General features: G+C 43.6%; 1 protein-coding gene across 7 annotated transcripts in view; it reads right to left on the minus strand.

Annotated features, from left to right (window-relative positions):
• Window positions 1-15,308, minus strand: part of uckl1b (uridine-cytidine kinase 1-like 1b) — a 58,193-nt gene that overhangs the window by 19,061 nt on the left and 23,824 nt on the right. For 6 of the 7 annotated variants that reach the window (XM_036947520.1, XM_036947522.1, XM_036947516.1 and 3 more), the window contains 7 exons: window positions 13,177-13,370; window positions 12,507-12,613; window positions 8,033-8,203; window positions 5,183-5,254; window positions 3,168-3,357; window positions 2,823-2,884; window positions 134-153 (listed from right to left, as the gene is read on the minus strand). In XM_036947520.1, the coding sequence (XP_036803415.1) occupies window positions 134-153; window positions 2,823-2,884; window positions 3,168-3,357; window positions 5,183-5,254; window positions 8,033-8,203; window positions 12,507-12,613; window positions 13,177-13,370 (816 nt within the window). Of the gene's footprint in view, window positions 1-133; window positions 154-1,391; window positions 1,409-2,822; window positions 2,885-3,167; window positions 3,358-5,182; window positions 5,255-8,032; window positions 8,204-12,506; window positions 12,614-13,176; window positions 13,371-15,308 lie in introns of all 7 variants that reach the window. The other variant, XM_036947519.1, reaches the window with a different exon arrangement.

Raw genomic sequence — 15,308 nt, forward strand, 5'->3', positions numbered from 1 at the left:
ATCCCCACACTTTGAGATACAAAGACCAAGCTGTGATACCATTTCACTCTCTCAAAACAAAACTCATATGGGATACCGAACTTTAAAAGAAAGAAAATGCAAACACAGATAAATCATAAGCAAATCTGCTCACATATCCCAGCGCAGTTTCCTCTATGGAGAGAAGAGGGTTTGGACGAAACATAACGACACACAATGACAGAGACACACAATGACGACAACAGAAAAGAGGAAGAAAATAAAAGAAACAGACAACATCGGGTAAATAAAGGGATGGATAAAGATATGATCATGTGATACAGTGATGTGTGTGACAGCTGAATCCGCTGTGAGCAATCCTCACAATTCCTTAGACCAAGACAAATTGCTATACAAGGTTGCAAAATAGTCTTTTTCATGAACTTACAAATAATAGTTCAACTCGGTTAGTCCACTCAGTAACAATGGTCACTACTATTCCGTCAGCGGTTGTGGCATTGTGTGTCGTGTGTACACGTGGGCTGCTCTCAGGGTGGCTTCAGCTGTCACACCTACACTGTGTCTCTGCAGTACAGAGGTAAAGCACAGAGGTACGACTCACAGCTCAAAGGCCCTGATACATCCTGTGTCTAAAGACAGACACCAAACACACTTCCTCTCTCTCTCGCTCTGATCTGTTGTGGCCGACATACTCAATGGAAAAACTCAGCTTTTAATAATAGGTATAGAAAACAGAGGTTTTAGATTGTGTGACAATAACGGTCTTTCTCTATCTCACACTCTTCCTCTCTCTCTCTCTGGAGCTGAGAGGAGGGGTCAGTGAAAATGTCTCAGTAGATTATTGTTAGACACAGAATGCAGCGGGTGGTTGTGTGTGAGCCATCATGTATGTAAGGTAGAGGAAAAAACAACATCCTCCAATCAACTGCCTGCTGCACATAGAAGCGTTATAAACACAGAAGTGACGTGTGGCGTGTCTGTCAAAGGGAAGAGAGTCTCTCAAATCTCACTCAAAGCTGTTTTTGTACCGCATGCTTTAACAGCGTATGTGGTGTCACACGTGGTGACATGCCAATTACTATTGCTACCTGTAATGGAAGACTCATTTCCCATAGATGCTGATACATCCTTCACTGTACTGGATGAGTCGTTGACAAGGTGGGCTCCTGGGGATGATTCTGTGTAACAGCAGCAAGCAGTTGGAGAGTGAGGATGCTGGCTTCGTGGCTTCGATGTAGAAGTTGCCCGTAACCATATCTGGGAACAGATAAGGATATCTGACCCTGTATCAGTGATTTAGGGCAACTTCTACATTCTCATGTTTTGTGCCCCCCTCTTCTGGCCCTCCATCTGGGAACTGGGGTGTGGGGGAGAGGGGTTCGGCGGTACAGTAAAGACGTGTGCTACTCTACCTGACGCTGAGCTCACGCTGTGTGATGGAGGGATAGAGGGAGGAGTTGGAGGGATGGAAGGAGGAGTATGAGAGTCTGTGTGCAGGTGGGGCAAGGTCAATAGTACCGTGTCAAATAGGTAACACCACAATAACAACACATGCCTTCATTGGTAACGGGGGGTGGAAGCGATACCACTTCAATTTGTTCAACTTTAGGCGATGAACTGAAATTGCATTTTAGGATCAGAAAACATTTATTTTAATTTGTGAACTGGAATTTCATTTCCGTCGCCTGAATTGATATAGAACTGACACACCAATCCTGCTAGCTATTAGTGCATGTACCACAAGTCACAGAGCAAAACGCCCCTGGTCTTTCTCAGGAAATCATGAAATGTAGAGGTATTACAGAAAATGCTTTCTTGTTCCACTAGAGGGGGAAATGGAGCTGGCATCAGTCTGGTTAGCTGGATATCTGGCATCAGTCTGGTTAGCTGGAAAGCTGTAGATCTGGTGTCAGTCTTGTTAGCTGTAGATCTGGTATTAGTCTGGTTAGCTGTAGATCTGGTATCAGTCTGGTTAGCTGTAGATCTGGTATCAGTCTGGTTAGCTGTAGATCTGGTGTCAGTCTGGTTAGCTGTAGATCTGGTGTCAGTCTGGTTAGCTAGAAATCTGGTATCAGTCTGGTTAGCTAGAGATCTGGTGTCAGTCTGGTTAGCTGTAGATCTGGTGTCAGTCTGGTTAGCTAGAGATCTGGTATCAGTCTGGTTAGCTGTAGATCTGGTGTCAGTCTGGTTAGCTAGAGATCTGGTATCAGTCTGGTTAGCTGTAGATCTGGTATCAGTCTGGTTAGCTGTAGATCTGGTATCAGTCTGGTTAGCTAGAGATCTGGTGTCAGTCTGGTTAGCTGTAGATCTGGTATCAGTCTGGTTAGCTGTAGATCTGGTATCAGTCTGGTTAGCTGTAGATCTGGTATCAGTCTGGTTAGCTGTAGATCTGGTATCAGTCTGGTTAGCTGTTCATCTGGTGTCAGTCTGGTTAGCTGTAGATCTGGTGTCAGTCTGGTTAGCTAGAGATCTGGTGTCAGTCTGGTTAGCTGTAGATCTGGTATCAGTCTGGTTAGCTGTAGATCTGGTATCAGTCTGGTTAGCTGTAGATCTGGTATCAGTCTGGTTAGCTGTAGATCTGGTATCAGTCTGGTTAGCTAGAGATCTGGTGTCAGTCTGGTTAGCTGTAGATCTGGTATCAGTCTGGTTAGCTGTAGATCTGGTATCAGTCTGGTTAGCTGTAGATCTGGTATCAGTCTGGTTAGCTGTAGATCTGGTATCAGTCTGGTTAGCTGTTCATCTGGTGTCAGTCTGGTTAGCTGTAGATCTGGTGTCAGTCTGGTTAGCTGTAGATCTGTCAAGCTGTATACAGTATAAGGAGAGATCAAGGGAGGAACTCTTACCTCCTCCAGCTGGCTGTGGACGTGCTGTACGATCAAGTCTATGGCCACCATGTTGCCTCCTCCTGCCAGTATACGACACACACAGGAAGGGGAAGTGACATTAGACAGTGATTATATTATGTTGTGTACATTATAATGGTTTAGGGCACTAAGTCTACTTTTTACGTTGTCTCCAATTGACGTCAATGCATGACTACGTCAACATTTGAGTTAAGTGGAAGTTCTCCTCTGAATGTCTACATGTAAGGGAGAATATGTGTAAGCAAATGTGCGTGTGTGTGTGTGTGTGTGAGAGCACATGGTCATACATGTTACTTCAGTCTGTGTGCTGGTTCCGAATCTTACCGCGTGGTACCACAATGTCAGCCAGTCGCATGGTTGGCTCGATGTACTGCTCAAAGGCGGGCTTCACAAACTTATTGTACTGTTTGATGACTCCATCGATGTCCCGGCCACGCTCTGTGATGTCCCTCTGCAGCCGACGCACCAGACGGATGTCTGAGTCAGTCTCCACAAAGATCTTCATGTCCAGCAGCTGTGGGGAGGGGAGAACACAAAACATGAGAAACACACACACACACACACCATGAGAAACACACACACAATGAGAAACACACACACACACCATGAGAAACACACAAACAAACCCACCATGAGAAAGACACACACCATGAGAAACACACACACACACACACACACACTATGAGAAACACACACACCATGAGAAACACACACACACACACCATGAGAAAGACACACACCATGAGAAACACACACACACACACCATTAGAAACACACACACACACACCATTAGAAACACACAAACACACACACCATGAGAAACACACACCACTAGAAACACACACACCAAGACAAACACACACACCATGAGAAACACACACACACAACATGAGAAACACACACACACCTTGAGAAACAAAGACACACCATGAGAAACACACACACACCATGAGAAACACACACAGACACCATGAGAAACACACACACACACCATGAGAAACAAACACACACCATGAAAAACACACACACACACACACACACAAACACACACACACCATGAGAAACACACACACCGTGAGAAACACACACACACACACCATGAGAAACACACACACCAAGAGAAACACACACACCATGGGAAACACACACACCATGAGAAACACACACACACACCATGAGAAACACACACAAACACACACCATGAGAAACACACACATACACCATGAGAAACACACACACACACCTTGAGAAACACATACACACCATGAGAAACACACACCATGAGAAACACACACACACACACCATGAGAAACACACACACACACACACACACAAACCATGAGAAACACACACACACACACACACACCATGAGAAACACACATACACACCATGAGAAACACACATACACACACACACCATGAGAAACACACACACACACACACACCATGAGAAACACACACACATACCATGAGAAACACACACACACACACACACCATGCCAAACACACACACCATGAGAAACACGCACACACACACCATGAGAAACACACACACACCATGAGAAACACACACCATGAGAAACACACACACACACACCATGAGAAACACACACACACACACACAAACCATGAGAAACACACACACACACACACACACCATGAGAAACACACATACACACCATGAGAAACACACATACACACACACACCATGAGAAACACACACACACACACACACCATGAGAAACACACACACATACCATGAGAAACACACACACACACCGTGAGAGACACACACATACACACACCATGAGAAACACACACACACACCATGAGAAACACACACACACACACACACACCATGAGAAACACACACACACACCATGAGAAACACACACACACACACCATGAGAAACACACACCCACACCATGAGAAACACACATACACACACACCATGAGAAACACACACACAACCACCATGAGAAATACACACACCATGAGAAACACACACACACACACACCATGAGAAACACACACACACACACGAGAAATACACACACACCATGAGAGACACACACATACTATGACAAACACACACACACTATGACAATCACACACCAAGCCAAACACACACACACACCATGCCAAACACACACACCATGAGAAACACACACACACCATGAGAGACACACACACACACTATGACAAACGCATACCAAGCCAAACACACACACCATGGTAAACACACACAAAGACACACACACACACAAGAGGACTCACATACATACACAAACCATGACAAACACACACTGCCAATGTACAGGGACATCTGATTCTTACCTGTAACAGTTCTTTATCTGCAAAGGCCATGATTCCCTCAAAAATGATAACACTGGCTCCATACACTGTTTTCTGAGAGGGATGAAACACGCTGTGGGTTTAGTATGATTTTGACTAGAGGTCGACCGATTATGATTTTTCAACGCCGATACTGATTAATCGGCCGATTTTTATTTATTTATTTGTAATAATGACAATTACAACAATACTGAATGAACACTTATTTTAACTTAATATAATAATACATCAATAAAATCAATTTAGCCTCAAATAAATAATGAAACATGTTCAATTTGGTTTAAATAATGCAAAAACAAAGTGTTGGAGAAGAAAGTAAAAGTGAAATATGTGCTATGTAAGAAAGCTAACGTTTTAGTTCCTTGCTCAGAACATGAGAACATATGAAAGCTGATGGTTCCTTTAAACATGAGTCTTCAATATTCCAAGGTAAGAAGTTTTAGGTTGTAGTTATAGGAATTATAGGACTATTTCCTTCTATACCATTTGTATTTCATTAACCTTTGACTATTGGATGTTCTTATAGGCACTTTAGTATTGCCAGTGTAACAGTATAGCTTCCGTCCCTCTCCTCGCTCCTACCTGGGCTCGAACCAGCAATACAACGACAACAGCCACCATCGAAGCAACGTTACCCATGCAGAGCAAGGGAAACAACCACTGCAAGGCTCAGAGCGAGTGACGTTTCAAACGCTATTAGCGCGCGCTAACTAGCTAGCAATTTCACTTTGGTTACACCTTGAAGTCATAAACAGTGCAATGCTTGACGCACAACGAAGAGCTGCTGGCAAAACGCAGGAAAGTGCTGTTTGAATGAATGTTTACGCGCCTGCTTCTGCCTACCACTGCTCAGTCAGATACAAGTATCTAAGTATGCTTGTATGCTCAGTCAGATTATATGCAACGCAGGACACGCTAGATAATATCTAGTAATATCATCAACCATGTGTAGTTAACTATTGATTATGATTGATTGTTTTTTACAATATAAGTTTAATGCTAGCTAGCAACGTACCTTGGCTTACTGCATTCGCGTAACAGGCAGTCTCCTTGTGGAGTGCAACGAGAGAGAGGCAGGTCGTTATTGCGTTGGACTAGTTAACTGTAAAGGTGCTAGATTGGATCCCCCGAGCTGACAAGGTGAAAATCTGTCGTTTTGCCCCTGAACAAGGCAGTTAACACACAGTTCCTAGGCCGTCATTGAAAATAAGAATGTGTTCTTAACTAACTTGCCTAGTTAAATAATACCGATTTCTGATTGTTATGAAAACCTGAAATCGGCACTAATTAATCGACCATTCCGATTAATCGGTCAACCTCTAATTTTAACACTTCCAGAAGTGTAGACCTAAAGTCTGTGGTGTTTTTGGTAACACGTCCACATTTCTGTGCTGTCACAATAGGTCCCTGTGCTGTTTATGTCTGGTAATGCCTATTAGTGAAACATGACTGAGTTTCAACTCTCTATCTTCCCCCATGCTAATGCTTAACAGGGCTAATCTTCTCATAGTTATGGGATAACTATAAAACATGTCAAGACAAACATGAATGGCTGCCGCTGTGCATCTAGGATTGAATGGCAACTTAATGTCATAAAACGACTCCATAACTCCAGATGTTGAGTAATCTAGACCAAGATTACACTGCAATAACCCTACCCCAATATCTAGACCAAGATTACACTGCAATAACCCTACCCCAATATCTAGACCAAGATTACACTGCAATAACCCTACCCCAATATCTAGACCAAGATTACACTGCAATAACCCTACCCCAATATCTAGACCAAGATTACACTGCAATAACCCTACCCCAATATCTAGACCAAGATTACACTGCAATAACCCTACCCCAATATCTAGACCAAGATTACACTGCAATAACCCTACCCCAATATCTAGACCAAGATTACACTGCAATAACCCTACCCCAATATCTAGACCAAGATTACACTGCAATAACCCTACCCCAATATCTAGACCAAGATTACACTGCAATAACCCTACCCCAATATCTAGACCAAGATTACACTGCAATAACCCTACCCCAATATCTAGACCAAGATAACACTGCAATAACCCTACCCCAATATCTAGACCAAGATTACACTGCAATAACCCTACCCCAATATCTAGACCAAGATTACACTGCAATAACCCTACCCCAATATCTAGACCAAGATTACACTGCAATAACCCTACCCCAATATCTAGACCAAGATTACACTGCAATAACCCTACCCCAATATCTAGACCAAGATAACACTGCAATAACCCTACCCCAATATCTAGACCAAGATTACACTGCAATAACCCTACCCCAATATCTAGACCAAGATTACACTGCAATAACCCTACCCCAATATCTAGACCAAGATTACACTGCAATAACCCTACCCCAATATCTAGACCAAGAAAACACTGCAATAACCCTACCCCAATATCTAGACCAAGATTACACTGCAATAACCCTACCCCAATATCTAGACCAAGATAACACTGCAATAACCCTACCCCAATATCTAGACCAAGATTACACTGCAATAACCCTACCCCAATATCTAGACCAATATTACACTGCAATAACCCTACCCCAATATCTAGACCAAGATTACACTGCAATAACCCTACCCCAATATCTAGACCAAGATAACACTGCAATAACCCTACCCCAATATCTAGACCAAGATAACACTGCAATAACCCTACCCCAATATCTAGACCAATATTACACTGCAATAACCCTACCCCAATATCTAGACGAAGAAAACACTGCAATGTGGGGGGGATGAATTTCTGTGTGTGTGTGTGTGTGTGTGTGTGTTCTCACCCAGTCCTTCTGGCGTCCGTGTGTGGTGAAGTCATACACAGGGATCTTTACACTCTTGCCCAGTTTGAGTTTCCTCAGTGTGTGTGCCAGCAGGCCAAAGTCAAAGGCATCCGGGTGGTCAAAGTTGTAGTCATTACTGGCTGCCGTGACCTGCTGCTCAGGAGTCAGAACCTACACACAACATTGGATGAATATTAAAACAACTTTAAATCAGGGCCGCTTCACAAGCAGAAGGACATCCCTGAAAAATCAGTGGATGGAAGCATGAAGATAACACAGGTACACAGTCATGTGCACGTGGACGTCCATGTCCACACACTCACCCTATCGGAGTGCCTCTCAACTAAGCTTCACTAAATTTAGGCGAGACGAGAATGCTGTGTCCCTCCTGTGAGGACTGTGCCAGAAGGTGTGTGTGTGTGTGTGTGTGCAAGCGCATGCACATTGCACTGGACCGTAGCCAGCCCTTTCAAATTCGAGCCCTGGTATTTGGACCTCTCCTACCCCCTCCTCTCGTGGTTCCATCATAAGCACTTTATAAGTAACAGTGTCATAGAAATCCAGCCACTCCAGGGCTTCTCCAGAACCAAGATGGGCCTGGGAAGCCAGAATGAGAGGTGTGATATCTCACAGTGGATATCCATTCATATTGAGTGAGCAGGAGTTAGAAGTTTCCCCAGATCACTGTAACTTGGTCACTACTTTTTGAAATCCCCCTAATGGTTAAGGTTTAGATTTGGGTTAGGGTAAACGGAACCTAGATCTGTGATGAATGGCAACTACCACTGCTGCTGATGTTCTACATGGAAATGGTGTTTGGTTAACTCACAACTGGTATTTGGTATCTTAAAGTGGCATTAGTTAAGATCCAAAGGTGGCTGGTAAAGCTGGTAACCTACAGTAAAGCTGGTGACCTACAGTAAAGCTAGTAGAGCTGCAGTAAAGCTGGTGACCTACAGTAAAGCAGGTAGAGCTGCAGTAAAGCTGGTGACCTACAGTAAAGCTAGTAGAGCTGCCGTAAAGCTGGTGACCTACAGCAAAGCAGGTAGAGCTGCAGTGAAGCTGGTGACCTACAGTAAAGCAGGTAGAGCTGCAGTAAAGCTGGTGACCTACAGTAAAGCTAGTAGAGCTGCAGTAAAGCTGGTGACCTACAGCAAAGCAGGTAGAGCTGCAGTGAAGCTGGTGACCTACAGTAAAGCAGGTAGAGCTGCAGTAAAGCTGGTGACCTACAGTAAAGCTAGTAGAGCTGCAGTAAAGCTAGTAGAGCTGCAGTAAAGCTGGTGACCTACAGCAAAGCAGGTAGAGCTGCAGTAAAGCTGGTGACCTACAGTAAAGCAGGTAGAGCTGCAGTAAAGCTGGTGACCTACAGTAAAGCAGGTAGAGCTGCAGTAAAGTCAGGCTGTCACTCTGTTACATAACACGGTAAGGGGAAGCTGATGACTCTTCTAATGATGGTTGCTTGGCCAATATCGTTCTCCTCGTCTTCACCCCCGCTCACCCAAATGTTGCTTCTTTTCCCCCTCTCTCATTTTACATCTACCCTCTTATCCCCTCAGGGATCTTTCCATCTCTTCAAAAGCCGGTCACTCAGGGCAGAGAGATAGTGAGCGATAGAGAGGGGGAGTAGAGCGAGATCGAGAGAATGGGATTACATGGTATTTAAACACTGTAGAAAACCATCTCCAGATCTCATTCAGATTTTGAGGGGAGTGAGAGGGAAGCATGAGTGCTGCTGCGTTGTTATTGTGCTGTTAAATATGTTATTATTATGTTTTATTGTCAAATAAAATAAAATAGTATTTGTCACGTGCGCTGAATACAACCTTACTGTGAAATGCTTACCTACGATCCATAACCACCAATGCAGTTCAAGAAAATATTTACTAAGTAAACTAAAGTAAAAAATGAAATAAAAAGTAACACAATAAAATAACAATAACAAGACTATATACAGGAGGAACCGGTTCTGAGTCAATGTGTGGGGGTACAGGTAAGTCGAGGTAATTTGCACACATAGGTAGGGGTAAAGTGACTATGCATAGATAAAACAGTGAATAACAGCAGTGTAAAAACAAAGAGGGGTCAATGTAAAATTATTATTGATTTTGTATTTATTTTATGTCAATGTAAATAGTCTGGATAGCCATTTGATGAACTGTTCAGTCTTATGGCTTGGGGATATAAGCTGTTAAGGAGCCTTTTGGACCTAGACTTGGCGCTCCGATACCACTTGTCGTGCGGTAGCAGAGAGAACAGTCTATGACTTGGGTGACTGGGCCTTCCTCCTTTTTTGGGCCTTCCTCTGACACCATATAGGTGCTGGACGGCGGGAAGCTTGGCCCCATAGATGTACTGAGCCATACGCACTAGCCTCTGTAGTGCCTTGCGGTCGGAGGCCGAGCAGTTGCCATAAAAGGTGGTGATGCAACCCGTCAGGATGCTCTCGATGGTGCAGCTGTAGAACTTTTTAAGGATCTGGGGACCCATGCCAAATCTTCTGTCTCCTGATGGGAAATATGTTTTGTCGTGCCCTCTTCACGGCAGTCTTGGTGTGTTTAGACCATGATAGTTTGTTGGTGATGTGGACATCAAGGAACTTAAAACTCTCGACCCACTACACTACAGCCCCGTCGATGTGAAAGGGGGCGTGTTCGGCCCTCCTTTTCCTGTATTCCACGATCAGCTCCTTTGTCTTGCTCACATTGAGGGAGAGGTTGTTGTCCTGGCACCAAACTAACAGGTCACTGACCTCCTCCATAAAGGCTGTCTCATCATTGTCATTGTCGGTGATCAGACTGTTGTGTCGTCAGCAAACTTAATTATGGTGTTGGAGTCGTGCTTGGCCATGCAATCATGGCTGAACAGGGAGTACAGGAGGGGACTAAGCACGTACCCCTGAGGGGCCCCCGTGTTGAGGATCAGGGTGGCAGATGTTTTGTTGCCTACCCTTACCACCGGGGGCGGCCTGTCAGGAAGTCCAGGATCCAGTTGCAGAGGGAGGTGTTTAGTCCCAGGGTCCTTAGCTTAAGAGGCGACTCCGGGATGCTGGCCTTCTAGGCAGAGTTCCTCTGTCCAGTGTCTGTGTTCTTTTGCCCATCTTAATCTTCTATTTCTAGCCACCGCGCTTCTACACCTGCATTGCTTGCTGTTTGGGGTTTTAGGCTGGGTTTCTGTACAGCACTTTGAGATATCAGCTGATGTATGAAGGGCTATATAAATAAATTTGATTTGATTTGATATTTTTATTGGCCAGTCTGAGATATGGCTTTTTCTTTGCAACTCTGCCTAGAAGGCCAGCATCCCGGAGTCGCCTCTTCACTGTTGAAGTTGAGACTGGTGTTTGCGGGTACTATTTAATGAAGCTGCCAGTTGAGGACTTGTGAGGCGTCTGTTTCTCAAACTAGACACTAATGTACTTGTCCTCTTGCTCATTTGTGCACCGGGGCCTCCCACTCCTCTTTCTATTCTGGTTAGAGCCAGTTTGCGCTGTTCTGTGAAGGGAGTAGTACACAGCATTGTACGAGATCTTCAGTTTCTTGGCAATTTCTCGAATGGAAGAGCCTTCATTTTTCAGAACAAGAATAGACTGACGAGTTCTTTGTTTCTGGCCATTTTGAGGCTGTAATCGAACCCACAAATTCTGATGTTCCAGATACTCAACTAGTCTAAAGAAGGCCAGTTGTATTGTTTCTTTAATCAGAACAACAGTTTTCAGCTGTGCTAACATAATTGCAAAAGGGTTTTCTAATGATCAATTAGCCTTTTAAAATGATAACACAACGTGCCATTGGAACACAGGAGTGATGGTTGCTGATAATGTACGCCTATGTAGATATTCCATTTAAAAAATATACCGTTTCCAGCTACAGTGGTCGTTCACAACAAAAACAATGTCTACACTGTATTTCTGATTAAATTTATGTTATTTTAATGGACCAAAAATGTGCTTTTCTTTCAAAAACAAGGACATTTCTAAGTGACCCCAAACTTTTGAAGGTAGTGTATAGATTCTGGGTGTAGTTATCCATTAATTCCAGTGTGCACCTAGCAAGAGGCTGTTGTTAAGCTGTGTTTCTGTACATGTGGTAGAGTGATACAAATAACCATGACATCATTCGGCCAGGTAAGCATAGTCTACTTTGTAATGAACATTTAATTGAGAAGGTTTTTGGGAAAACCTTTCCATTTCCCCGAAGACTTTTCATGAGCATTATTGCTAACGGATACACAGACGCGCACCACACACACAGATGGGGAATTCTCGTACGAATCACTGACGCATTCTATTCATGTCTTATGATAAACTTGGGCAAATTAATTAATTTTCAGAACATTTAGTTGGTTCCTTACTATGTTCAATACATTTTTGAATATGGTTGAATTACGTTTTAATGTCTGGATTCCGTGATTTCGTCTGCATTCTTCAGATTTTATAGTGCCCTACACAAGCACACACACATGCACACACACACACCTTGTAGAAGGAGTCCATGGAGAGCAGGACCACCCAGGGGACATCCAGAGCCTCTATGATCTTCCTGGCTACAGTGGTCTTCCCTGAGGCACTGCCCCCACACAGACCTGCAGGACACACAGGGCACAATGGAAACTCGGTGAGATGAACGAGGTAGACCACTTAAAACTCCTTGGTTCAACTGAAAGTAGCTTTTCAATGTCTACAGTAACTGAACCAGTCTCTTTTATCAGCAGAGCACTATCTGAAACATTTCTGTTCAGTGGTGTAGAAACCACTCCTGTCGTGTTCAAATATCAAATAATGACTTATGATGGGGCATCAATAACCGTTATCAGTTAACACGTTGATGCTTATTCCCAAGAAAGTTTCCTCTTGTAGCAGATGTTATCCCCTCTGCTTTCTAAAACAAAGCACAGGCACCCACAGCATCATAGAACAGCATTCAGGTGCATGACGTTGTGACAGTAATACGCAGTTTCATTCACAAGCAATTTGATCAGGAATAGAGCGCTGTGGATAGCCCTGCAGCTGATCTTAACCCTGTGACGTTCACCATGGCATGTGTGTGTCTTGACTTAGAGGGCTTGGGGAACAGGAGACAGGTCATTTTCTCACATAAAATAGACAAAGAAGCATTATTCTATTAAATAATCCTGAGGGTTCCTACCGATGACGAAGGCCTCTTTGGACTGGGTTCCATGTTCGTTATACCAGGGTGGGCGGCCGGCTGTGTAGATTGTCCGCTTGGATGTCCGCAGCAGGGGCGGTTCTGACTTGCACTGGCTGGTAGTCCGTTTCCTCGGTGACAGCCCAGAGCTGACGGAGGTGAGGAGTCTGTCCAGGGAGCCCTCTCCGCCCCCGCTGAAAAATAATGAGACAGAAGAGAAACATGTCACTTCCTCTTAACTTCAGCAGTATGAAAAAAAACCTGACACACTTTTGGTGTGAACTGTCCCTGTAAAACGCAGAATGTGTGAATATCAGATTTGAAAAGACAGCTCAAAGTTTGAGAATTGTTATCACAATTAGAGGTCGACCGATTAATCGGAATGGCCGATTAATTGGAGCCGATTTCAAGTTTTCATAACAATCGGAAATCTGTAGTTTTGAACGCTGATTTTGCCGATTTATTAAAAAAAATATATATATTATTTTTACAACTTTATTTAACGAGGCAAGTCAGTTAAGAACACATTCTTATTTTCAATGATGGCCTAGGAACGTTGGCTTAACTGCCTTGTTCAGGGGTAGAACAACAGATTTTTACCTTGTCAGCTCAGGGATTCAATCTTGCAACCTTACGGTTAACTAGTCCAACGCTCTAAACACCTGCCTCTCATTGCACTCTACGAGGAGTTACGCGAATGCAGTAAGCCAAGGTAAGTTGCTAGCTAGCGTTAAACTTATCTTATAAAAAACAATCAATCAATCATAATCACTAGTTATAACTAACTACACATGGTTGATGATATTACTAGTTTTATCTAGCGTGTGCTGCGTTGCATAGAATCGATGCGGTGCGCATTTGCGAAAAAGGACTGTCGTTGCTCCAACGTGTACCTAACCATAAACATCAATGCCTTTCTTAAAATCAATACACAAGTATATATTTTTTAACCTGCATATTTAGCTAAAAGAAAGGTTAGCAGGCAATATTAACCATGTGAAATTGTGTCACTTCTCTTGTGTTCATTGCACGCAGATTCAGGGTATATGCAACAGTTTGGGCCGCCTGGCTCATTGCGAACTAATTTGCCAGAATTTTACGGAATTATGACATAACATTGAAGGTTGTGCAATGTAACAGGAATATTTAGACTTATGGATGACATCCGTTAGATAAAATACCGAACATGTAACGGATCTCGTCCTCCTCTTCTGAGGAGGAGTAGCGAGAAGGATCGGAGGACCAATGCGCAGCGTGGTAAGTGTCCATAATGTTTAATCAAAACACAACAGAACACTGGAACAAAACAATAAACGTGAATAAATGAAACAGTCCCGTGTGGCAACAAGCACTGACACGGAAGAAAACAACCACAACTCAAAAGTGAAACCAGGCTACCTAAGTATGATTCTTAATCAGGGACAACGATTGACAGCTGCCTCTGATTGAGAACCATACCAGGCCAAACACAGCAATCCCAAATTGAAGAACATAGATAACCCACCCAACTCACGCCCTGACCATACTAAAACAAAGACATAACAAAGGAACTAAGGTCAGAACGTGACAGAACAGTTCCGTATTTCACTGAAATAATAAACGTTTTGTTTTCGAAATGATCGTTTCCGGATTCGACCATATTAATGACCTAAGGCTCGTATTTCTGTGTGTTATTATGTTATAATTAAGTCTATGATTTGATAAAGCAGTCTGACTGAGCGATGGTAGGCACCAGCTGGCTCGAAAGCATTCATTCAAACAGCACTTTCATGCGTTTTGCCAGCAGCTCTTCACAATGCTTCAAGCATTGAGCTGTCTATGACTTCAAGCCTATCAACTCCCGGGATTAGGCTGGTGTAACCGATGTGAAATGGCTAGCAAGTTAGCGGGGTGCGCACTAATAGCGTTTCAATCGTCACTCGCTCTGAGACTTGGAGTAGTTGTTCCCCTTGCCCTGCAAGGGCCGCGGCTTTTGTGGAGCGATGGGTAACGATGCTTCGAGGGTGGCTGTTGTCGATGTGTTCCTGGTTCGAGCCCAGGTAGGGGCGAGGAGAGGGACGGAAGCTATACTGTTACACTGGCAATACTAAAGTGCCTATAAGAACATCTAATAGTCAAAGGTTAATGAAATA

This window comes from Oncorhynchus mykiss, chromosome 16 (assembly GCF_013265735.2).
Source record: "Oncorhynchus mykiss isolate Arlee chromosome 16, USDA_OmykA_1.1, whole genome shotgun sequence".
NCBI lineage: Eukaryota > Metazoa > Chordata > Actinopteri > Salmoniformes > Salmonidae > Oncorhynchus > Oncorhynchus mykiss.